The sequence below is a fragment of the Phalaenopsis equestris genome, unplaced genomic scaffold (genome assembly GCF_001263595.1).
Source record: "Phalaenopsis equestris unplaced genomic scaffold, ASM126359v1 Scaffold000206, whole genome shotgun sequence".
Taxonomy (NCBI): domain Eukaryota; kingdom Viridiplantae; phylum Streptophyta; class Magnoliopsida; order Asparagales; family Orchidaceae; genus Phalaenopsis; species Phalaenopsis equestris.
Window position 1 is genome coordinate 562,493 of NW_018164648.1, and position 27,277 is coordinate 589,769.

Here is a 27,277-nt window from a genome sequence, read left to right on the forward strand (position 1 = left end):
TTCCCCTTCCCGCCTGCCGCCCAGTGGCAGCAAGGATGCGGAGCAGTCGGAGCTCAACAAGATCGAGTCCCTCTCGATATCTGACGATAAGGGCAAAGAGAAGGTTGACGAGAAGAATGACGGCGATGGGCTCCTGGACAACCCGGAGGATTCAGAGATCAATGCTGTAAGACGAACCCTGATCTCAATATAGCTTCTTTTATTGCTTGAATTTAGTGGTTTGATTCGAACTTACTAGGGTTTAAGCATACTTCCAGGTTACATCTGGGGATGCAGTCTATTCATCAGCTTTAAGTTTTGAAGATCTGAATCTGTCCAAGGAATTGCTTAAGGGAATATATACCGAGATGAGATTTCAGAGCCCTAGCAAGATACAGGCCATAAGCCTTCCAATGATCCTCACCCCACCGTATAAAGATTTAGTTGCTCAGGCTCATAATGGTTCGGGGAAGACAACGTGTTTTGTGCTTGGTATGTTGAGCCGGGTTGATCCCAACAAAAAATTGCCTCAGGCTATGTGTATATGTCCCACGAGGGAATTGGCACATCAGGTTTTTTGTAATAATTGATTTTTGTTTTTGTCTTTCATTCATATTTGCAAGTTTTCTGATTTGTGCACTTCTGAGCAGAATCAAGCAGTTCTTTTAAAGATGGGAAAGTTCACTGGCATAACATCATTTCTGGCTATTGCTGATTCAGCTAATTATGTTCCGATATCAAAATTGCCACCTGTGACTGATCAGGTGGTTATTGGCACTCCGGGTACCATCAAGAAGTGGACGTCGGCTAGAAAACTGAGCACCAGAGAAATGAAGATTCTTGTGTTTGATGAGGCAGATCACATGCTAGCTGAGGTATCAATTTCATCCCTTTTTTCATCTCATGACATATTAGCATGTTCATCATTTTGTCTCTTTGATGAGGTTGTTGTAACATTACTTCTTGACCACTTTGTCTCTGGTCCAGTGAACTAGTTTATTTGTTTGTAAGATGGTTTGTTGGACATACTGCTTTGAAGTTTTAGGATCTTACATTGATAGGTGAAAATATCCCTTTTTACAGCTTTTGAATGCATTTTGTAAGAAAAAATTTCTCGATAGGATGAGGATACTTCTTCCATTTTAAATTTATGATGTTTTTGATGTGTTTCTTTTATTTTTTGTAAATGAAATCTTCTCTTGGTCTTTATTTGATGGTTTTTTCTTCTTTTCTAAGGAACTAAAATTTAAAACTTCTAGACCAAAATAGTGGAGCATTACTCATTTTTTTGGAGATTAATCTTGCTTTCATAAGGCTTTTTCTTTCGTTTGGTTATAGTTTGGCTAATCCTGTTTACAAGTAAAAAAAATAAAAAACAAAAAAAATACATGGAAGACTATTTGGTAAATGCTTCTATGCAATGTGAGTTGGTTGAATGATCAAAATGATTCTAATTAGTAAGTATAAATATAATTTTATTCTAATGAGAAATGGTTAATTAAATAGTTGATTTGTTAACTAACTAATGTTTAAATGTTAAACATACTTTTTATGTTAATTTTTAATTAATTAATGATATTAATCTCATTGATCATGCTAATTTAGTGCTATAAGAATATATTGATACCTAACCATGTATCTTTATTAATTGTTTGCTTGTTTGTAATAATTTATTATGATTAGACTGGCCTAATTAATCCCCTATTATATTGATTTATTTACTATCTTTATCATAAATTAGTACCTAATTAGTTAAACTATTTATTTTTTTGTTGATTTATACAGGATTTAATAGGAATTCTTATGATAAATGAATTCTTATGAATTTAATAATTGCATGATAATTACCTTCACTAAGTTATTTAAACTACTCTAATTAATTAAATAATAATTAGAGTTACCCCCCTTCCTTTAATCTTAAAACCAAAAAAAAAGAAAAAAAAGAATAGCATTTTTTGTATGAAGCCAATGTAGCTCATGATGTCAAAGAAAATTTTCCTTGGCTTCATATAGCTAGGATTTTAATGGAAACAGCTGACCCTTACAAAACCCCTCAAAAACTGCTTCTGATGTCCGAAATAGTATAATAAGGTTGATAAAAGCATATGCAAACTCATGCTATAAGTGCTATAGAACTGCTTTTGATGTATTAAATAGTATTAAGCAGGAAGCAAAAAAAAAAAAATAATAATAATAAAAAAATAAAAAAATGGGGTCCTATATGTTTATCGGTATATTTCTTTCTAGGAATTCATAATACTTGCCTTGGAACACTGATTTTTAAGAATTATGAAATGCATGTTGTAGAGCTTATGCAACCTATAGGTGAAAGGTGGTATAATCATAACTGCACTTTGTAAGGAATTATACACTTAACTTTTTTTTTTCTGGCTTATCAGTGATAGCAGATGCATTCAGCCTATTTTAAGGGATTTTACATACATAAAAAACTAATTATTTTCAATTATGTTTTACTAATATGCCACTCGATTTTTTAACATAAAAATATCACTTATCCTCTCCATTGTTACGAAATCTGTAAATAATTTCTCTAGCCAAAGCAACCCACACTCGTGAGAAATAATTGCTTGATTTGTCTAACACTTCATGCTGCATGCCAATTTAAAAATTATTACAGGAGAAAAATATTACTTATTTCTTATGGGAGTCATTTTACTAATTTCTGTCGATCATTTGAAGCCAGCACTTTATGCTGGAGGTACTGTATGAGCTCGCTTTCTGCTCTTGTAAATAAGATGAACAATGATTTAGTTTGCAATTTAAAATTAGAAAAAACAGAAACTTGTACAAAGGTGCTGGTGGCACCTATTGCATCCTTCTCTGTATCTGACCACCTTATTCTAGCTTGCAAGCAGAAAAGAAAGAAATACAAAGATCCCATAACTTGGGGGAAGAAGGACAAGAAGTTGGGAGATAATTATTTTTTAGTTCATTAATTTAAGCTTCAGTGTGGAGAATGGGATGAGAAGAAGCAGTGGTGGAGAAGAGATGGTGGAAGAATAGAGAATGAGTGGTGATAAACTCTAGTAATGGTGGTTAGGAAAAATAATAACTTTTGTGTTATTGAAAAGAAATTGAGTTGCACAGAATGTTGGCCTTTAAAAGAGAAGCATAAAACAAAATTAAGTGTTGTTGAGATGAAAGTGCTTAGGTGGATGAGTGGCTTGACTCTTAGAGACAAAATGCGAAATGAATATATCCATGATAGGGTTGGTGTAGCTCCAATGGCAGGCAAGATTAGAGAGAGTCATCTTAGATGGTTTGGTCACAGTAGATGTTGACCATTTGATGATCATGTTAGGGTAACAAATGTTTTAGATTCCACTTATGTTAAGAAAGACAAAAGTAGACCTAAAAAGACTTGGACATATTGTATCAAAAATAATCTTAATCTGTTAGAATTAAATGAAAATATGACACTCAATAGTACATAATGAAGAGTAAGGATTCATGTTGCCGACCCCACTTAGTGGGATAAAGGTTTCTTGTTGTTGTTATTTTAGTATTTAAAAAATTGAGTTGCATGTGATATGAAGTATTGGGGTTTAGGTAGATAAATATGAAAGATTAAGATTTGTGTGTGTAATCCATCTTTTTTTAATTGTGTTAGTTTTAAACAACCATTTTATACAATTCACATCATTCTATTCTGTACTTCTACTGTCTATATCATTGCATTACAAAGCATAATTAATAATGCCGTGGTCTGACAAAGGAATTGACAAGGAAGCTGCTATTACTGATTTTGTTCTTGTTTTTTTTCTATTTCTTCTTAGCTCATGCTATTTGTTTTATGATTTCTTGAAATTATTTTTGATAATATGGATGATGGAATTCATTAAAACTTATTATGAACTGCGGCCATTCTTGTAAGATTTCACTTATTTATGCTTAAGTTAAATGAGTTCTTTAATTTACATGTATCTAAATGAGTTTACTTGATGTAGGATGGCTTTAGAGATGATTCTTTGAGGATTATGAAGGAGATACAAAGCAGCAGCACTCTGGGCTGCCAGGTATGCTATTCCTATAGTGTTCCTTTCCATGTTTAATCTTCATATGCCAATGGAAGTTGTTTTCCTTGCAACTTGTAGATCTAGTTGACTTGGTCTTGTGAGCAAGTCCATCCATCCCTAGATTTCATTTTTTGTATCTAAAATTGATATATATTTTTTAGTTTAGCAAACTAATATTACTTTCTTTGTTGCTGTTTGGCATTACTGTGTTTTTTAGATGGCCTAGCTAGTTCAGGATTTTATCCTTATTGTGTGAAATTTTTCTATTGCCACACCAAAGTCATCTAAAATTTGGCTTTTGAATTATTTCCAGAAAACCTGAGAAGCATAATTTTGTAACTGCTTGATGATAGACTAGGTTGTATCTACAAACAACATTATAGAATCCTTTTTTCTTCTTAGTGGTTAAGGGAGAACAAATATAATACTTATTTAAATTTATTCAAAATAAGGACAATATAAATAGACTTTATGAAGTAGCAGTGAAAGAAATAAATCTTATACAACCTTAATAAAAATAAACTAATATATAATATTGGATTTAAGACAATATTGGTGTGAGTTGTTTATAAACAAACAAGAATTGAAATAAAGAAGTACTGGAGCCCAAATATGGACAACTGACAACAAAAAATCTCTCTCCTTCCATGCTGGTTGAATGGCCATGGTAAGCACCAAATTTGGATTGGATTTCAGTTGTTTGATTCCCCTTGATTTGTACCAAATTTTAATATAATTTCCAATCCTCTCTTTAACCTGAGTAACAAACTGTTAGCACTGCCGGCTTTGTTAATTAAGCTGTTATAGTTTCTTCTTGAGAGGGCTTTAATTAGGATGTCTGCAATTTGTAAATGGGTCATTGTGCAAATAAGAGAAATAATCCAATGTTCAATTTTTTTCTTCACAAACTAATGATCAATATGCACATCTTTAATTTTGTCATGTTAAACGAAATTTTTTGCAATCTTGTTGCATCGTGGTTGTATCATAGTAATTTAATGTGCTAATTTTTAGAAATTTCTGGACAAATCTTATGTGCTATATGTCACCTCCCAAAAGAGTCCTTAAGAGAGGTGGGTAACCCAGGACTTAAATGCTGCTTTTCAGCCATACACCTAGCCGATTTGGGACATTTGTCCGTGACATTCTCCTCCACCCAATCATGTGACGCCCTCGTCACGGATCGGCTCCACCGAGGGTCTCATTTGACCATGGAGAGTCCACACACCTGGCAGACAGTAATCTGCTCTGATACCACTTGTCACCTCCTAAAAGAGCCCTTAAGAGAGGTGGGTAGCCTAGGACTTAAATACTGTTTTTCGGCCCTACACCTAGCCGATGCAGGACATTTGTCCGTGACATATTGCTCTAAATTCTACTTTAGCATTGCTCTTGGCAACAAGTTATTTACTTCTCGAGGTTACTAGGTTACTTCATATTAGGGCTATAATCAATCCAAGTTGTGTCGAATATATCATAGTTCTAACTTGGCTTGATATAATTATAAATTATTTATGTTCGACTTCAATTTGTATTGAGCTTTCATATATTACTCACAAGCTTGACTTATTTAAAATTTTCAATGTCTGAACTTGATTTGTACTTAATTTGTTTATGACAATTGAACGAGTATTTAAACGATCTAAAAAGTCAAACAAATATTTAGATTTTCGAATAAAAAATTTAATAAATAATTTACAAATCTAATCTCAACTAATAATTTATTGATTATAATCTCTAAACCTTACGTTATCTTTAGTCTTGTTTCTCCTCCATTTTGCCTTAGGGGTTGTTTAGTAGAATGATTTGTGTAGTATTTATGCATGATTGAACCTTAATCCTACCAAACAACTACAAAATGATAACTTTGAAATCTACAAGAACTTAAATCTTGTTTCTTCTATGTTTTGCCAAAAATCCCTCATTTAGGGGTTGTTTGGTAGTAGGAATTAAGCAGCATTAAGGCCCCGTTTGGGATAGCTTATAAGTGCAGCGACATTTTTAAACACTGCCTCACCGTTTGTTTCGCACGTTTGAGGCGGTTTATGGAAACAGAGTTTGCTAATTTACATTACATGCGGACTTCGGGTCTATCCCTGTGATCCGCGTTCCCCTGCCTTTGCGAAACATTCCCGCATCCCTAACTTTCCTCTTTCGTTCGAAGCCCTCTCCTGCCTCTTTGCCCGAATTCGCTCGAGATCTCTTCTCCTGCCCTACGCAAGCTCTGTATCTGTTGTCCTGGCCTCTACCACGCCGATGAATACCCTAATCGCAAGTCTAGGTGTCGTCCCATTTGGGATCCTCATTACACCACGGCTTCCACCACGGCACAAAGGGTATTCAGTAGGGAAGAAGGTAGCAAGCTGCTTGCAAGCCGGTTTCATGGTGATTGTCTTTAAGCAATGGCCGGCGTGCGTCCATGCGGAGAACAGGCGGAATTACTTGCTGTTTAGAGGTGTGTTCAGAAATTTTAAGGAGACTTCAGTGTGGAGGACGGTGAGGGATGCTAAGAATAGTAGGATTGAGGCGAAATGCGCCTTTTGTGATGGAAAAGAGACTTGGGATTTGCATTCTGTGTTTTGCCTGAGGAGAGGTTTGGATCTTCATGAGGGGGAGCCGGTTGTCCGAGCTTTTGTGTGTGAGAATGGTCATTTTTCAGGTGCGTGGGTTGAGAAGCCATTGTATCTGTACGCCGTTTGATTATGTTGTCTTCTTTGGATTTGGAGTTCAGCTGGTATGAGTGTTGAATTGAGATATGAACTGTTAATGTTCATTTGTTTGTTGTTGTTGTTGTTGTTTCCTTTTTTTTCTTTTTTTTTTTTCTCTAATACAGTTTAATAAACAATGAACTTCTTTAAAGTCTCTTCTTTCTGTTTATAATCCATGATTCATCATAAATTTTCTTAAAGGAAGAATGGTTAATGATGTAGACGATGAAAATTCAAATCTTTGTTTGTGGATGTGTTGAAGTATTTCAAGAAGCATTCTGTGGAGCAGGAAGTATGGATGAATGAAAATTTGAGAGAGCAAATAGCTAATGACATTAGTCTATCCATCTAGACGTTTGTTGTCTTTTATGCATTAGATAAGAGGATTCTATTAAACATCATTTTCTGAAATGTATATTTTCAAATGATCTTTTTGGTTTCCTAAAACAGTAATAAGTTATGACAAACTGTGATGAATGAAAATTTGTTAAGAAATATATGATTGAATATTTTAAAAAATTTGTTAAGAAATGTTTGCTATGCCATCGGTTTTATATCAAGCAATGTGGATGAACTTGCAACTCATATTAAATACATTTTTACCTGTTCTTTGATTGTCGAAAGCGATAAAATTTTGTTGTGAGATATGTAAATACGTGACAATTGTGTGCTACGGATGTAAATCTCCCTTTTGGAAGTTGTAAATACATACCAGTCAGTTCATGGGTATTCACATATTGAATAAGGAATTTTTATTTTTGTTATCTCTGAAGTTTAGGTGTTAGATCTTTTTTATCTCGATGTATGACTGCTAAATATGCTTGGGCAGATGAGATTTTTATATATTGGTGTATAGCTGCTATGCTAGATATGACTGCTATGCTTGGGCAGATGAGAGAATTATGATCTGTAGTATGTGCAGGTGCATTTGACTTTTGTATTTGTAACATATTCGTTTGATGTGATCAGACATATTTTAGTTATATAAATGTAACTCCACTTTTTTGTATTTTCTTGTCTTAACAATGATCTTTAATTTTATTGAGAAAATAACAAATTATGCTGCACATATTATTTATAAAACTAAAAAAATTAGCAAATAAGTTGTTTACAAAACGCACTAACCAAACAGCTAAACAGCTTATTCAGAACAGGGGCAGAATGGTCAATTTTCCAGAATCATTTGTTTTACAGATGCACAAACCAAACAGTCAGACAGCTTATCCGGATCAGCTGCTCATCAGCAGATTATCAGGATAAGCTGCTTATCAGCAGAAGCTGGATAAGCTACAGCTGCCCCAAACAGACCCTAAGTTTAATCCTACCAATGAACAAAAATGACAAAATAAAGTCCTTGAGAATCTTAAATTCTGTTTCTCCTCCATTTTGCCTTGAATCCTGACTATCGTCTAAACAACAAAAATAATAACTTTAAACCATACAAGATCTTAAATCCCATTTCTCCTCCTTTTCGTCTTAATTCTCGGATATAGTAAATGAAATTCAAAAGAAGATTTATAAAGTTTAAATAAGTTGAAGCGCGTAAAGTGGGCTGTGAGGAAGGATGAGAAATATAAGGGTTAATAGGGTAGGATTTAGGAGTAGAGCGGAAATGAGAGAGTGAGAGATATACTAGAGACCAGAGTTTCAAAGATCCTTGCATGATGCAGTCTCATTGTTGCCTTTGTTGCTTGCACGCCCTAGTGACTCAGGATTTCATATGTTTCAGGTGAAACAGAGAGAGATGAAACTATAAGAGGCCAAAGGGAAAGTGAGGTTTACAGGAGTTTAAAGTTAATTTTAAGGGGCATTTCATACAAACATGTCTTATGTATTTTCACATCTAACATCGAAATTTTAATAAAATAAATATATAATTAATAATTATATATTAATAAAATAAATATATTAATAATTAATCTAAAAATATTTTTGATATAATAATATATTACTATTAAATATATAATTAAATAAATTCTAGATAATTAAATTTTATCTAAGTAATATATTTTATATTATACGAGTTATAATCGAGCTTAATATTGACTATTTAGCAAGTTACTTATTGAACAACAATCTAGTTTATTTGCGAACATAAATGAACAAGTTCGATTATGTTCACTTTTAGTTAATTTAAGTTTTAAGCTTTTAAAAATTATTCAAGCTTGTTTATTTACTAATTTGAACGAGCATGATCGAGTCCTAATCGAATAGAATTCGAGATTTTCATCGAGTGCATTGGTTCATTAGGGTGTCACTATGTTACTCCACCCGGACACAAATTGCCTGAGATAGATTTGCAGTCAGTCACTCTTCTTGCCCCATTTATGTTTGTGAAAACTTAAATTTTATTCATGTGTTTTTTTTTTTTAAATAATCATTTATAGGTATCTTTGGCTTCTCATGGTAATATCCATGTGATCGTAGTGTGGTGATTTATGAATTGTTTGATCAACATATTAAAGAAGGAAATATCAAGTTTAGTACAAGTGAAGCAGGTGAGTTTGCCAACATGTCTTTGAGACTATTGTTAACATGAATGTTGCATTTTTTTTAATCCTAGCTTTACATTAGGATCCATGGGAGGACGTATTGGGTTGCGTCAAATATTATATTTTCTTTTAAGAGATCAAGAATACACTTATGATGTGGGATATTGATCTATTTATCTATGTGAGATCTAGCAATCTCCATTCTTAGGAAGTTCTTAAGGTTTTGAAGTTTCATGCTAGAAGTTGTGTGATGGTTGCTAACTTATCATTGAGATCTCTTGTAATTACAACATCATCGACATATATGATCAGGTCATCTGGTTTTTCTTTGGAATTTTTCGTAATAAACAAATTATTGTCGGCTCGGCATTGACTATACCGATTATTTCTTAAATTCTGAAGTAATATCAAGCTAAGATAGATGAGTTTGTTTTAAGCTTTACAAGAATTTCTTGACTTTGCACACTTTGTTAGCAGGGAATTGTGGATGGAACTTTCATTTTTATTATCACCTTTAAGAAAGATATTTTTGCATGTAGTTGATATATTGGCCACTTAAGATTTCTAAGGGATAGAAGTACTAGAATTTGGTTAATTTTGGCAATAGGTGCAAACATTTCTTGGAAGTTTATGCCTTATGATTTGGTGTATTCTTTTGAAATAAAGATTGGCTTTAAATTTTTCTAGACTCGCCCCTACTTTATATTTGATCATAAACAGGACAAGTTTTTTCCATGGTGGTAAATGAGTGATTTCTAGTATTTTTATTTTCAAGAACTTGAATTTATTCAACTACAACAACTTTCCATTTTGGAATGCTGATGGCCTCATAAATGGATTTAGGAACTTGCTCAAGTAATAGCTTTCCATTTACCTTCAATGATCATTTTTTATGGTGCTTTATTATAATAGCATTAACAGTTATGGATTTCAAAAAGATGTATTTGTTGTCGTTGACATTTGAGAGAGTTGAAGTATTATTGAGGGATAAGCCACCTTATTGTAGTTTATAAATGATTTTCTAAAAAGTGTTTGAGATCGTCTCATAACTTGAGTACGTTTTTTTGATAACTACCCAAATTCCATTGATAGTAGATTTGAGTAAGAAATTCTCTTTTATCTCAATAGTGAAGAAGCTTATAAGGACATTATCATACTACTTTCAGATCTCAAATTCTTGCTTGCATATGTGTTAATCTTTGCCGTTACCATGCATGAATATTATAACTGATTTTTGCCTTTATAGAAGATTTTGGCCATTAAATTTGTGTATTGTGATTAGAATAAGATTATTTTCCAACCTATTGGTTGTTTGAGAGATAATCTCTTCTAGTTTAGTGGTGACACTAGACATGTAAATTTGTCCTCTAGAGTAATTCCCTATTTACTTATGTGGATGGCTTGACCATATGATAGAGCAACCCAAGATTTGATACAACAGGAAAGCGATAATGAAGATGGAGAAAACAAAACTAGTACTCAACTGAAATTCATTAAAAAAATTGTGCAATATAACTAGAATGTAATATCCCAAATCGGGCTATTAGCCTTGAATCAAACCAAACCCTTTATGGAATCGGATGAACTCTCTTGTGTAAGCAACTACAAAACCTCAATCAAACTTGCTCCACGTGATCCTCTCTATTGGCAGTATCGACTTCTGTGATTATCATAGAAGTCACACATTACTTGATCAGCTTAAATTGGATTTAACGAAATGAAAGGGCGGGCATCTTGAAGCCCTCCTCAATCTTTCTCATTAGTTGCCAAAAACTTCTTCTCTCTTCTTTGTATATATTTCATTGTTGTCATTAGAGAGCCTCCTCGTATTCTTTCTCGACCTAGCAAATATGAATAATGAGTCTTCTTTTCTACTTTCTTTTTTTCTCCATCTTCTTCATTGTTGTCTCCTCTCACTACACAATTTTTTTAGGCTTTGCGCCTTCTTTGTTCACTCGAGTTAATAAAAAGAGTAGTTTTCATAAATTTATATTTGATTTTTTTTATTGTTTCAACCATTTAGACTATTATAGATTAGTTTTGAATTTTAATTAGATGCGTGCAATCATTCTTTTACTTTGACATTACTAAGATTGGGAGAAATTTTTATTTTGTTTGTAGATGTATGTTTAATTTCATATTAATGATGATTAATCTAAGTTGACTTTTACTGTCAAGGTTAAATCTATTTTAGCTAACTATTAATTTTCAGTACCTATCTGTCTTTTTTTAGTGAAATTAATCATGAGTTCATATCAAGATCTTCACATAGAGTTCCATTTCATCTTGTCATTTGGATACCAACTTAGGTTGGAGTTTTGTATTGCTTGTTTGAGGCAAATTTTTTATTCCTTTTTTTGGGACATTATTCTTAATATTTGTGCTAGATTCTTTAATATTTTGTAGGTTGTCTTTCTTGTATTTGATATTTTGTTGTTGTAATATATGTTTTAATAAATCTTATTTAATTTTCATAATGGAAATATCATGTGGCATAGATTGCTTTTCTTGTTTTATTGTTACATAATTTCCTAAATATTGAGATGTGATTCTGATAAAAAAATTTCATTTTTATGCACATCAGCTTATTTGAATAATAGATATTTCCCCATAAATCATGTTATTATGGATTCATCACTGATCTTATCATTTATGAAATGCTTATTAAAAATTTATTATAACTTATAGAAATTGTATGTCTGGTTGTAATTGTGTGTAAATTAGTAAAAACCTTTTAGATATTGAATAATCGGGCTAGCGAGCTTACAGGGTTTTGAATATTTTGAAAATCATTGTATTTTTGTGGGTTGTTTATTTTTTCAATTTCATGATTTTTTATTAAAATAATTATACATATGTATCTAAATATTATTGAAAATGATGATTGATTGATGAGCGATATATAAATGTATAATCATGCTTCTTTTATTGTTTATGATGTATGCCTCGATGAATTATTGTTCATAATTTTGTAATAGGCGTTATTTATTGAGTTTGAGTTGTTATAGTCATTCATTATAAAACCATTTAATATTATTTATTAGGTTATTTGGTGGACCGTTATTACAGGAGCAGATTTCTTAACTACAGTATTTCATATGATATTTAAGTATATGTTGAAATTTAAATTGCACTTTTGTTGGATTTGAATAGCGTTGTTTTGTAGTTTTTTAAGCTATTTTTCATTAGTTATTATTCTTGGTTTTTTTATATCTATTCCCCATGATATCTCCATTATAAATATTAAACAATATCTACTACATGTAGCAGTAATTGTGTATTAAATGCATGATTAGAGACCTGTAAAACATCAAGAACATGGTATGAATATTAAGGATAACGCCTCTAATGAAAAAAAGTATACCTATTTTCGATAAATAAATGTTACTCACCTTTTAGGAGCAGTATGAAACTCTAAACCCTTTTTGCCTTTTGGTTCCCTTTTGGCTTCTTATTTGCCTGAACTAAATATTTCTTGTCCCTCTGTTGCTAATCTTCATCAGGTACTACTGTTTTCTGCCACATTTAATGATGTTGTCAAGGCATTTGTATCAAGGGTTGTTAAGGACGGAAATCAGATCTTTGTCAAGAAAGAAGAACTCACACTTGATAAAGTGAAGCAATATAAGGTTAACTGTCCTGATGAGCTCGCCAAAATTGAAGTCATAAAAGATAAGATTTTTGAATTTGGGCAAAAGGTGGGACAAACTATAATATTTGTGCAAACAAGGAATAGTGCCAGAATGTTACATCAGACATTATCTAAAGATGGTTATGAGTGTACGGCAGTCCAAGGCGCCTTGAAGCAAGAAGATAGGGACAAGATTATCAAGGAATTCAAAGATGGAATAACAAAAGTCCTTATTACAACAGATCTCCTTGCTCGAGGTTTTGATCAGTCACAGGTATCTATCTCATGCACTTGTTAAAAACAATCTTGTTAATTTTGTACGGTTATTTTATGAGGCTTGTTGTCTACTCCAGGTTAATTTGGTTATCAATTTTGATCTCCCTGTTAAGCATGATTTCCCATCAGAGCCTGATCACGAAGTTTATTTGCATAGAATTGGCAGAACTGGAAGATTTGGTCGCAAAGGTGATTTTTGTACCATGCTTCCTCATTAGTGCTTGTTCTGTTGCCTTGTTTGAAACTTATTTGCTCGCATCCTGTGAATTGAATATATCCTTTTATTTTTTTAACTGATTATTTCATTTTGTTGCCGTCAAACGGTTATTCCTAAGTTCCTAAGTTCCTAAGTTCAAGTCAAGCCTACCTTCTTCCTTTATTCTTGATGTGCAAATATTACAATGCATGTCTAGTACATTAGGTTTATAATGAATCATACATTATAATCTATAGATTTTGGCTGAAGGTTCTTAATCCGAAATGAGCATCGTTGCAACTTAACTAAATTAAAATTAGAACTTTTAGAAATACCTCACTATAAGGCCAGTTAAATAAAATATAGATGTGCATCAGTTAAAAAATATGGATACAACGCAAAATTTTTTAATTTGACTACTGTAACTTTAAGCTTCACATTAATTCTCTTTAGCTTGAAAGAATTCAGCTCCAATTAGTTTCGTTATTTATGGACTGAGAGTATGATAAGGTACTGCCATTGTAGTTCCTTTATAAATACCCAATTTAGGAAGTTGGGTTTGATATTCTACTTTTGGTAACAAACTCAATTGGTTTTAGTGATTTTCATTTTTCTGACTATAGATCAAAGAGCTATTTTTATCATTTCTTTAGGACTGTAGAAGTATTGATGGAACCATGGATATGAAGCTAGTTGACGGAGTGAAGGAGAGATTATGACATTAGGTTGTGGTTGTTTTTTTTTTCTTTTTCCTTTCCTTACATTGGGCTGTGGTTCATTAAATTAGCCTCATTGAAAATGATTAATGGCAAAATCCTTCTAGCTTTATCCATTATAGCAAACTTCCTTGGATGTACTTGAGAGAATCTCTGTTTGAGACTTTGAGTTTAGGTGAGGCTTCACCATGCTACCTCCCTGTTGTCAGGATAATACCTTCTATTTACATTTGCTGTAGTCTTTTTGATGTAATGTTGATGTAGTGTGAAACATCTATTGAGTCCTCAGTCACAAGTCATCCTGTTTATCAATTTAATCTTTTTTTCAATCATCATTTCATGTAGTTGTTTTTTGGCGACACATGAATATAGCAATATTATTTAGATATTTTATTTATGCAATTATCCTTATTTTTTATTTTGTTATTTGTTAGCAGTAAGATGTACGTCTGTTTTTATTTTTAAAATAACTTTTATATATTATTGTTTGTAGGGTTAAAATGTCCATAAATTTATGACTACTTACATTTCAGGCCTGAAGTTTTTAAGTGTAAATGGTTAATTATGAAATAAGTAGCTAGCTTTCTTTAGGAATTTTCCTAATCAATGATGACGATATCTTGTTTTGTCTATGAAACTTTCTAAAATGTCCAAATGATAAATGCACATCAAACCTTTGGAGTAGTTTGATAACAAACCATTACAATGAATCTTAATTAATGATCAAGAGAATGCCAAATGAACAGAGAAGTATTTTTCTAATATTTATGAGCAAAAGAGATATTTAGGATTGATGCGCTTTTATAGAGGAATAATGCTTGAACATGTTAATGGAATATTAGCTTAAAATTATGCTATAATAGAATAATAAATTTAGATCTATGCAGTAAGATTTCTTATAGAGCCAATTTTTGTGCTATAAAGTAATTGTTGATAAATTATTTAGAATAAAGAAGGATCTAAAAAATAATTTGTTGTGGTAAAAGGTCATAAGAGCATCTAAATTCACTAGTGCTTACTAATCATCTACCAAAACGATTAAAACTTAGTTCAATCAATAAGTTGGCGAAGGAATAAATTATTGATTAATTCAACTTAATGATGCCACCTGAATTATCTTTCAAGGATACTAAAAACACTCATCTAAGATGATGCATGACTGATAATCTAAAATCATAAAGTAATAAATATGAATTCGCAGGTAACAAATTCTATGGATCAAGTCTCACTGAATAAAATATAAATGTGAAATTTTAAAAGGGAGCATATTAAATGGATAAATAAGTAGTTGAGCTTCTAATAAATTAAATTTAAAATGGAGCATAACCACAATTAGGACACATTATTGTTTTTGTTTTTTTTAAACGCAAAAAAAATATACATTTTCCTTCACTTTAATTTTTATTCTGAAAATTCAAACTTAATTTGTGTTTCAATAATTTTATAATTAAGACACATTAAAATCATGTTTTCAATAATATTTTTTATTTATATGGAATCGCTAATCGTTCACTGCTTAAAATTAAAAATATTTAATATTTAAAATATTTATAAGTTATTAACTTAAATTATTAATTTCATAATAATTTTTTAGGGTACAAATGATTAGTAAAAAACTTTAATAAAATAATTTACTAATCATTAGTAAAATCTTATTGCAAAATTAGTAAATATTAAAAAAATTATTAGAAATTATCTTTGAAAATGACTTATTTAATTAAATTATAGATTAACATTACAAATTACTAATTGCTCATTAAAATACTAAATAAATTAAACTTATAGTGGACAATTTAACATATAAATTAATTTGCAAGTTAAGTTAATATCATATGTAATATGTCGTAGAGAAACATATGTATTTTGTTATTTGATATAAATATTAGCTTTTTAGTTTTACTGTTTGTAAATATTTCTGTACATTTTATTTTGTTTAAGGTATTTTTGTAAGTTTAAGATATATACATGATCCATGTATGTCTTTTTAAATTTAACACATAATATATCAATTTAATTTATTAATATTTATTCCTTTTAATATTGTATAAGTTTGATGATTAAGTATGATCTGCAGCCCGAAACATTCCTTATTTATTTCTTATTAATTTAATTCTATATTTGCTTACTCGTCCCACTCTTGGTTTGGCTTTGCCATAAAACTGCTCATCTCTCCTTGCTGTTCTCCTATGATTCTGCATTCTAGACGTTTCAACATAAAATTCTTTTTAAAAAGTATTTTTTCTGTAAAATTTGTAACTCATAGCTTCCTTAATCACGAAGCTTATGCCATTTAAAATTTTCATTTGTCTCAAAATATCCTTTAATTTCTCATGATTAAAATTTGACCTATGAATTTTGATATTTAAAGCTAAGAAAATCAGTAAGTCAAATTTTAATCACGAGCAACATATAAGAAATTTGTTGCATTTACATACATATCACACAATTCTTATGTATTTTGAGATCTCCACATAAACTTTCATACTTAAACACGCAACACTCAAATCTTTAGTATCGCATAAAAATAACACGTGAATTACACCTTTTCATGCATAGTTTTGAAGTACCAAAGTGCTCTGTATGCAAATATGAAAGTTTAGTAGTGAGATATGTAACATAAGAATTGTGTGCTACGTCTGTAAATTTCCCTATAGTTATTTATTTATTTAAACATATAACGTCTAATGTACAAGATAGAGTTTTGGATCTCATAATCATCAATGATGTTTATTATCATGTGGTAGGGTTCATAAAATCAAATAAAAAAATTATTTGTAAACAGGTGATAATTGCATTCAAATGTTAAAACATTTATTTGCATGCATAAACTGCATTTATTCTTCATAAAGGATTCATCTGGCGTATATCATTCTCTTTGTACACATGTGTATGTATGTTTTCTGCTCTAGCCAATTATTGCATAGGGCTTAATACCGAATAATAGATTATAATACACAAAAGCACATATTATATGATTTTTTTATTATTATAAAAGTATTATTAATGATTGTAATATGATCAACCTTAGTTACCTATAAATATAATTCATTGTTTGTATAAGTAATGGATATATTTCTATAGTAAGATTAATGTATATGAGTTCTCTGGTAATTTGTGCAACAGATAACTTGCAAGGCTAATTACCGCATATCAAAATATCATTTGAAATACCATAAGTAAATAATTACATGTCTTGAAAATTATCTACCCAATAAAGATGAATTTGATGATGATGAGAGGAGAGGAAGAGGGAGGAAAGAAAATGAAAGGCAAGTTTTTCTTCTCCTTTCTTTCCCTCAAATGTCCATGCCGAAGCCATTGAAGCCTCTAAAGGCATCAGTTACGTGACCTTGGGTTCTCCTTTCTTTCCCTAAAACGTCCATGCCGAAGCCATTGCTGCCTCTAAAGGCATCAGTTACTTGACCTTGGGTTCTCCTTGCTCACACTCGCTAATTTTATTAGACCTCCAGTCCTGCTCTCGCTCTCTTGTGTCTTTTGCTCTTATATTTTCCCGGGGCATCTACATAAATACCGCACAATTCTTATCTTTATGTATTTACATGTCTAACACCTAAATATTCATATTTACATGCATATCACTCAATTCTTCAACACCACCTAAAAAATATCACAATCATTATCTTTTAAGAAGTGAAATGCACCAATTCATGAATATGTTTACGGCACCAAGATGTTATGGGTGTAAATATTAAACTTTTGGTGTTAGATATCTAAAACATAAGAATTGTGTGATATGTATGTAAAATTCCCCCTTTTTCTTTTTGAGCTATTAAAATTGGGACTTGGAGTATGTTGTATGATCGATCTTCTTAGGCCATGACAATATGGTTTTTGTTTGAAAGCATTAAGATTTTTACGTTATCTTATTTCATCTTTACTCCATTGTTCTTTTGAATAATTGTTTCATCTGTTGTTGTCGTGGCAATATAAGTTTTTTGTTGTCGTCTTGCTTTGGTTTGTTATAGAAAGTGTGACATCTTAAATTGTTGGGAAACAGGTGCTGCATTCAACTTGCTGTGCTCAGATAGGGATCGGATGCTTGTACAGAAGATTGAGCGCCATTTTAATCACATTATACCCGAGGTAATATTTTTTGTTTCTTGACACGCTTTGTGACCATTGAACTGCACTTACCTATGTTTTTCTTAGCTGTCAACTTCTGCTGCACTTTCCAGGTAGAAGATTGGCAAAGCGATGAAGCTTTTGAAAAAGCTCTCAAAGATGCTGGCTTGCTGTAGATTTTCTGTTGAAATGCCACTCTGCTCCCACTGGAATGCTCCATAATTTTTTGGCCGATATTTACTACAGAGAATTGTTTGTTTTATATTGAGCTTTGTCTAGATTTTTGAAACTATGTGGGGGTCAATCATGGGTGGAAACACCTTATAGTGAGGGGGTGAGCATTTGCCCACTCTCAATTTATGATTCTTCCAATCATCATAAAAAATTACACAACTTAACCACTTTTCTATATGTAGTGTTGTAAAATTTTACATTCTTATCTATTAATATTTACCTTTCATAAATTTGATAATATTATTTTATTATTTATTGATTCTTTTTTTGGAATATATATATATATATTCATTTAATAATAATAATAATTAAATTTGTTTATTATTTAATTAATATATTAATGAATACTTGAAATTTTGCCTGCTATTAAGAAAACGGATTGTTTCTGCCCTTCGGCACAATATAACAGCTGCGGAGGAGTCAACAATTTGCACCTGTGTTGGGTTTGGGGAGCGCTAGCTAAGCAATGGTTGATTTGCTGGTTGATCTTTCTGTTGCTTAAGAGTGCCAAATTGAACTTGGAATGAGTTTGTTATTTTAAGCTGTTTTCTTAAATTCTGATCAGTTTAATGGTTTGTCTTTAGATGAGATTTTACTGGCACTTTTTTGGGCACCTTTTGAAATTTACGAAGGGGTTGTTTGGTTGGTTCAATATTCATTGTATTGTATTTGGAAAACTTGTATTTTGTTTCTTCTGTTTGGCTGAAAGCATATTGAATGCACTGCAATATTCCACGATTTTCGAATCCATTAAAGCTATTTTTCTCAGTGATTTTCAAACTTACTTGATTTGAGCGGATTTCAAACACGTTGAATACTAGATGTGTGCTCTCCCGTGATTACCCTGTCTTTGCAACTCCAACCCCACGAAAGCTTCTTGTGAAATCATTTCTCGCAGAAGCCTTTTCTCGTAAAATCTTCTCCTAAGGTAGTAGACCTGAGAAGTGCAGGAGGACGAAGATGAAGTTGGGTGTGCTGCTCTTCTCCATTTCCTTTCCAAAGTCAAATCAACATAGTAGCTACAACTCTCTCTGAACTCCTCCAGCTCATGGAATCCACAAGTAAGAAAAAATTCCTTCATAATCTCTTCCTCATTGTCTCCTGCCAGCATGCAAGATCCGATTCCTAGCAGCTTCCGGGTTTTGTTTTTTCCCAAACTCTGAAATCTGTTTGTTGTGCTAGCGAATGCTCTCCAGCGACCTTGATCAAGTTTACATCATCAGAAATTTTCTCTATTCTGCTCGCCAAACCCTCTCCTGTAATTTAGAACTAATTTGGCATCACCTGTGATAATCAATGCCGCCAATATTTGCCGCCGATATGACTGTAAATTTATTTTGTCATTCCTCTCTCTTCTTCTTCTCTGTTAAGTCCATAAAAATATCATCTATGGTGGTTTAATGCAGATATTTCAAAAATCTCAACATCTCTGACTTGCTAGGTCCTGAATCATGGGTGCCTGTGAGGTATCACTTTTGCTGGCCAGCAGAGCTGGCACTGGGAAGGGAAGGCAAGGAGTTTGCGGCCGGTGGAACCAATAAGCGAAAGACAAACATGGATTGATCGATGTTGATTATTAATTTGATGGTTAATGTTGTTGATTTATGGTGGCTAGTTGTGTTTTGTTAGGTCAGATCAAGTGAAGAGTTTAAGATATGATAACTGATAAGAGTATTTAAGAGGAGAAGAAGAATTAGAAGGATACAGAAAAAAGAGAAGGGAGACAACTATGACTTGTTAGGAAAGATGGAAAAGGTATTTCCCTTAAGCTCTTTCTCCACGTCTGTTTAGAAGATTGTTTTGGAGAGGAATATGTGAGGAGGCAGCTTTCAATGGCTTATCTCTAGTTTGAAGCTTTCTTTCGGTTTCGGTCATGGATGGGACCTTATGGGCTGTGGAAGGAAGCCGGTGTGAAGGAAGGACTTGGAGTTATTGGGGATGTAAGCTAGTACTGAAATCTTCTTTTACTCTTTTCATTCTTTCAGTCCCTTATTACCATTCCTGTGGTGTTTGCCTGCATTATCAAAGTAAAATCATTTCTCTATTTGCTTGTTTAATTTGCAGTGACAATGAACCGAGATGCAGTTTTGTACAATCCACCCAAAAATTTTTAACATCGCTTCAGCTATTGAAGTTTATTTTGTCACAGGTTCATATGTTACCCATGAGATAAATCACTTCATCTTTTTCTTTCTGGATTCGAAGCCTGTTTTGTCGTTCAAGTCTGGATGTGTTTATTTGATGCAGTGTAGCCTGGCTCTGGCTTCCAAATCCTCCTGCCTCACCTTTCTCATGTCTTCTCTGTATATGACAATGACAACCTTTTGTGCATTTCCGTTGATTCTGTAACGCTTATGAGTTTGGACACGAATGTGCATTCCTGATTGTAATATCTGATGAAGGTAAGTTGTTTTGTTTTCTGTACTTCATATGTATCTGACTACTGCTAACAAGGATTTTTAAGCTATGAAGTGCCTTCCCAATCCAAGTAGTTTTTTATAAGGTTAAACTGATTAACTTGTGTATGTATTGATGAGGAGATTGGCAAACTGCTTAGCTTTGTAGTTATAATTGGATGGATACGGGAGAAGATAATATTTGATTTGGTCATTGCTCCCAAAGTCCATTACTATGATGTATTTGTACAAGTAATTGCTCATCTTCTCTCCAACCATAGTTCTCAGCTCATATAAGCTTTTTAACAAGTGATCCAGGGCATCTCCCATGTGTATGCGGGATGTGCAATTCCCACTCCTATGGGTTGTGAGATAGTGAAGAATCGAAGGGAGTCGTTTCGCCATGCCTTGCGTGTGCCGGTTCAGTCCAGTGAACCAGAGGGGTCGATTGATTCTGAGGGGTCGATTGGTTCTTCCTTACTGTGGGATTGTCGCCTAAATTACCTATAAGTGTCTTGTTTCCCGTTTTAAATAACTTCTGCGTGGATTTTCTATTGAGACAATCATCAATGCCTACAAGTTTTCACTTTCAGTACTGTATCTAAGGGCGAGTGGTGTTCTAATTGTATCTCGTTTTGAGAATATGATAGAGAGAGAAAGAGATGAACACTTGAATCCCTTCCGTAGGATGATATCAGCAGAGGAAAAGACGTCACAATGCTTTATAAGCGGAGGTTGAGAGAAGAAGTGTCTGTTGGAGAATACAGAGATTTAAGAGTGAAAGTGGATATACTAGATTTCAAGAGGACAATGAATCCGGATGACTTTATAGAGTGGCTGGAGACAGTCAAAAGAATTTTTTAATATAAGGATTTGTCAAATGATAAAAAAGTGAAGCTTGCTGCTATCAAGCTGGCGAAGGGTGCCTCATTGTGGTGGGAGAACTTGAAGAGAGAGTGAAATAGAGAATGGCGAATCAAGCTTACTACACGAGAGAAAATGGAGTTGTAGCGATGGTATCTACCGCCTTACTACAGTCAGAACCTTTCATTGAGGCTCCACCAACTGCAAACTTCAAATTAAAATTAAGATTTTTAATTAAAAAGCAAACAGAATTATGATTATTTTATCAGAAGCGGATCTTCCTATTTTAAAAATTTCTTTTTTTTTTTTTTGTAAAAAGTGTTTCTTATCATAAAAATTAGTTATATATATATATATATATATATATATATAGTTATATAGTTATATATAGTTATCAGATCTATGTTTCAATATTGCTCGTGCCGTGTGATTGCCGGCGTTCTTGTTTCCACTTTGGAGCGGCCTCATAAATTGGTACGGCGGCATTCCGCGGCCCTAATCACGCTCCAGCGTCATTCAGCTCTAAATTATTATTTTCATTTATTCTAAAATGCACCCTAATCAATCAAATATTTGAGATAGGGGAGATAAGTGATCAGATCTGGCTCCAGTCAGGCTCAAATTTGGCTTGTTAATGAGCTCATGAGTCAAGTTTGCCGAGCTGCGAGCTTGAGCTTGACTTTATATTCGAGCTAGTATATTACGCGAGCTCCAGCTTGAGCTTAGCTTAACTTGGCTTAAGAGCTCGTCGAGTGATCTCGATTATACTATTTAATTCATCAATTAATTTTAATTTTCATGTGATAAATAAATTTTTTACTATTCCATAATTTATATATGATCAAAACTAGGGGAAAAATTAAGCTTTCGAGCAAACTTGAACCGAGCATAGCGTCACAAGCCGAGTTCAATCTCAAGATATGAGCTTGAGTTGAGCTCGAACAAACCGTGCATCTCACGAGTTGAGCTCTCGTTTAGTGACTCATATTTGACTCATTTACAAGTCTTATTTTGAGGGCCGGAGCTAAATGTACAAATCTTTAGGCACTGTGCTTAGTTTTAAAATTTATTTACTAAATTTATTTTGAAATATTTATCGAAGTCCCGAAAACCTCTGCAGAATCTAAAAGATGGCCGTCCAAACTTTAAAATGTGCTTTTGAAAAGGAAAATTGACTTTATAAGCCTCATGATAGCTGTAATTGATAAAATAAAGCTATCTGTTTATTTGACTTTATATGCCTCATAATAGCCATAATTTCTAGAATATTCTAGCTTTTCATTGTTTTGGGGAAAAATATCAAAAATTTTATTTTAGACAAAAATGCATCCTCTTATATATTCTAGGGTTGCTTATTGAAGGTTGATGTGAGTTAAGAGATTCATGATAATGAGAAATAAATAGAACAAAAGAAAACTCTATTTCGTGGCAATGAGAATTAAATGCATCCTTTTATATTTCTCGGCGTAGTACTAGATCAAGCTCACACACAGATAAAAGGTAGTTAGTGGGAGAAGACGCCACGATTTTTATATGAGAAATGCGAGAAAGAGAAAAAACCACCGACCTTGGTCCAGTCAAAGTAATCCACTAAGGAGTTGTAAATGCATAAGCCTACTCTCCTCTTGGATTAGAGAAGATGTAATTACAATATTGAGGTCCAACGATAGTTGAAGAATAATAGTCGTAACACGCTATGAAGCCCGTAGTAATTGCTATGAAGGCATAGTCTACTGCGAATGTTATAGACAGCGGTTGTAGCGTCAGCTTATTGTAAAAGTCATAGTTAAAGTCGTGGCAGTAGTTGGTCGTAGACGGTTTTTTCAGAAGTGTCAGTTGGCCACAAAGGCTATTGTAGGGAGCTGCAGAAGTCCACGTAGGTCATAATTGGTAACTTAGATTGTAGTGGTGAGCTGCAATAACATATGTAGGCCACAATAAACGGAGTTGGGAGCTGCATGAACTATGAATCATGTTGGTCGCAGTGGTGAACTGCAACAACATTTGTAGGACGCATAGGCTGAAGTTGAGAGTTGAATGAGCTATAGACCACGTAGGCCATGACAAGGAGCTATAACAACATCCGTAAGCCATAAAGACTTGAGATAAGAGATACATGAGTTGTGGACCACGTAGGCTATAATTGGTCAGATGTGTCGTAATGGTGAGTTGTGATAACATCCGTAGGCCACACAGACCGGAGTTGGGAACTGTGTGAGTTGTGGGCCATGTTGGTCGTATTTAGTCACTTAGGCCATAGTGGTGAGGTATGAGGAGAAAACTTCAAGAGTTTGAAGATGGTCACCGTATTCTGAGTGCGGAAGTTATAAGTAATTATTACAGGGAGTTAAATTATACTTAGGGTGTTTTATTACATCATCTTTGGGTTATGTTCTTACACCATCTTTAGGGTGAATTATTACATCATCTTTGGGGTACATCATTACACCTTATTTAAGGTGCATTATTATACCATCTTCGGGGAGAATTGTTACATCGTCTTAGGGATATGTTGTTACACTATTTTAAATGTTATGTTAATTTGGATTTATAAAAAAGTATCAACTGGTATTGAATCAACTTCCACATTAAATTAGTCTTTTATTTAGCCTCCAATGCATACGCACATAGATGAGGACTTTATAACATCACCGCAAAGATCATAGAGAAACTTGACATTTTAGCGTAACAAAATGGACATAGATTTATCAATAAAGAATCATCTTGAAATTTCTCAAAGTGAATGCAACTGTATTTCACTGTGTTGTTAGTAGAGCTCCAAAAGCCTATTTTGAGTATAATTACTTCTCAACATCAAATTTCAGAATTGGAAGAGTTCCTCTCATTCTAGATGATTATGAATGTGCATTGTTTGCAAATAATAACCATATAATCACTAGAGTAGCATAGTAGCATGGCATGAAGAGGCTAATCATCCGTGAAATAAAGGTAGACATAATGGGAGAGGATTTGAGAAGCATATGGTAAACATGAAAGGATATGTAAATGACATGACATTATAATAGAATATGTGAACTATATGATATGATCAAAGCATGCAATCACTTGGAAGAAAAGTTTGTTCCCTGTTTTAAGCCTTGAAGTATGAAAATGAACATTAAAATCAGGTGGCATAAAAGGGTTCCATTTTGGGCTAAATGGAATGGGTTTATGGTATTAAAGTTGCTTAAACCTAACTTAAGACCCAACCAAAAATTTTTCACGAAACATATTTTCACCCAATCTTAACCAGTTTGTTGAGCTATAATTAACCCTTATGCATGGATACATTTTAGTCAAATATACAAAAAAATTATCGGCCTTAAAAAGAATTAACTTACTATTTTTCTAGCTCAACGAAATATACACATGTATGTATGTATTGTTTGCCAATGTGTATTTATGTGTGTTGCCACATAAGAAATTTACATACATACCCCTCAATTCCTATGTATTTACATATCTACCGCCTAAACTTCAATTTTTACATGCACACCATCACACCATATATATATATATATATATATATATATAAACCATAAAGCATGAATATATTCCAATGTGTCTAATATTTAATATTATTTTATTTATTATGCATTGATTTAATATATATTCTAAATTTCAAATGCCTTTGGAGACCTTGTTCCATGAGAGGCGCACATGGACCTTGGACATATTTGATATGGATATCATAAATTAACTAATATTTCCCATGAAAGTTATTGATGTTTGAACTGGTTATGATTTGTTTATGTTTTTTGGCATATTTAGTTAAATATATTTTTGCACATTGAAATTCTTATGTGAAAGAAGGGGATATGAATGATATTTGTTCATCATTGTCATAGTAATTTATGTAAATAAGAAAAATATAAAGTGTTTTGTTCTTAGTGAAAGGCTAACAAATTATGGGGCCGGATGTATATAGAAGTTTTATAATATCTATAAAAATTTGATACAACATGTTTTGTCCTTTCAATTAGTAGAAGAGATATAATATAATAATACTACTTTATGTTAGTTTGGCTCGTAAGAGTCAAACGGAGAAGCAAACATCAACCTATTATTAGCGAAGACTTCTAGATATAGACAATCTAAGATGGTATAGAATTTGAGACTTTTGACTCCCATTGTAAGGTCATGAGTCTAAAGCCCAGAACATGTAGTCTAATATGTGAGTTTACAAATAAATTAGCTCAAAATTCTATCGATAGACAACCAAGTGTCAGCCACAAGGAGTAAATTATTGTTAAGGAACTTCGTTAAGCATTTGTAGAAAACATGTATGGATTATGAACATACATAAAATTTGAATTTAATTTTAAGATGGTTTATGAATTAATTAGAATTTAGGCTCATATCAAGTTAAAAGTTTGTAAATTTACTGATGAGTCAATTGTTCCTAGAATTTAACTTAAGAAAGCCAAGGGCTAGATCAAATCCAAACATATATCATGTATTACGAATGCGAGAAATGTAGAGTTTGTATGCACTTAAACTTGTATGTGTTAGAGAGATTTGAGCACACGGTTGTTTCTGCATTATGACCTTCAAATACATGCTCAAAAATATTAAAGATGATATATAACTTATGAATAATTTGATTATTGCATTTGATATTTTTATGAGGGATTGACTATAAATCAAATTTAATGTTGATATTAATGACTTATAACACCCTCTCATAAGAAAACGAGGATACTTTTATATAAATTTGAATTACGATGTATACTATGTTTAAATAATAATAAACTAGAATACACCACATTCAATAAATTAATTAAATATTTCACCTATTATATATAACAATTTTATAAAGCCGAAATCATTATTACCAAAGACTCTAGGTTCGCCATAATATTATGATATTATTGCATCCATTAAATTATCAAACCTTCTTATTAATGCTAGCAAAAGTAATTTAATTATTCCACTTTTTTTGTTTGCACACTTGAGTCATGATAACCATTCAAAGATATTATAATTGATATCAAGCATACCCTACTATATTTTGCACATAAAGTATCATAAGATGTTGATCAAGTTGTCTTAGCATTTTATACCAGTGTAGCAATTACATGCCATAATTACATATGATAAATTTAAGGATGATTAAAAGTTAATTTAAAATCTTTTTCACCACTTATATTATTATGAAAGGGCTTATTGGGCATGTCTAATACTTGCTAATATTGAATTTTCATACATTTGGGCTCTGAATCTCTTCTTGCATAGTAATCTTATCTTTAGAATATCATCTTAGTAGTGAGTTCAAAAAAAGGTTTATCTTCATGTTCTATTGTTAAGCTTTATAAGAGCTCTTTATGAATAATGAGATAAAAATTGAGTAAATAACTCATACAAATGGCTGGATAGGGAACACCATACAGAATTTGATACAATTACAAAATTTAAAAGCATTGATTGCTATAGTTTCATACTTAAATCTACTATTATAAGATATATTCTACTTATACATGCCTCTTTTAATGAGTCGCACATGCGCTTCTTACTTCACACTTTAAATTGGCGACATATGATGATTTAATGTTTTGTACTCTTTACTATTATCATATCATTATACTTTAATATGTAATGACTTTAAATGTGAAGTACATATAATATTCAACGCCCTGTTGAAGCTCTCTCATAGGTGTCCTAAATA

General features: G+C 32.4%; 2 protein-coding genes across 2 annotated transcripts in view; both read left to right on the forward strand.

Annotated features, from left to right (window-relative positions):
- The window catches only part of LOC110023052 (isopentenyl-diphosphate Delta-isomerase I), a 57,592-nt gene that overhangs the window by 9,328 nt on the left and 20,987 nt on the right, over positions 1-27,277 (forward strand). The gene's annotated exons all lie outside the window — the stretch shown is intronic.
- Positions 10-18,590, forward strand: LOC110023053 (DEAD-box ATP-dependent RNA helicase 38-like). Its single transcript, XM_020722267.1, has 8 exons — positions 10-166; positions 258-551; positions 630-854; positions 3,948-4,016; positions 12,720-13,121; positions 13,201-13,312; positions 18,054-18,139; positions 18,232-18,590. Exons 2-8 carry the CDS (start codon positions 348-350, stop codon positions 18,292-18,294), a joined length of 1,161 nt encoding a protein of 386 aa, XP_020577926.1. The 5' UTR covers positions 10-166; positions 258-347; the 3' UTR covers positions 18,295-18,590.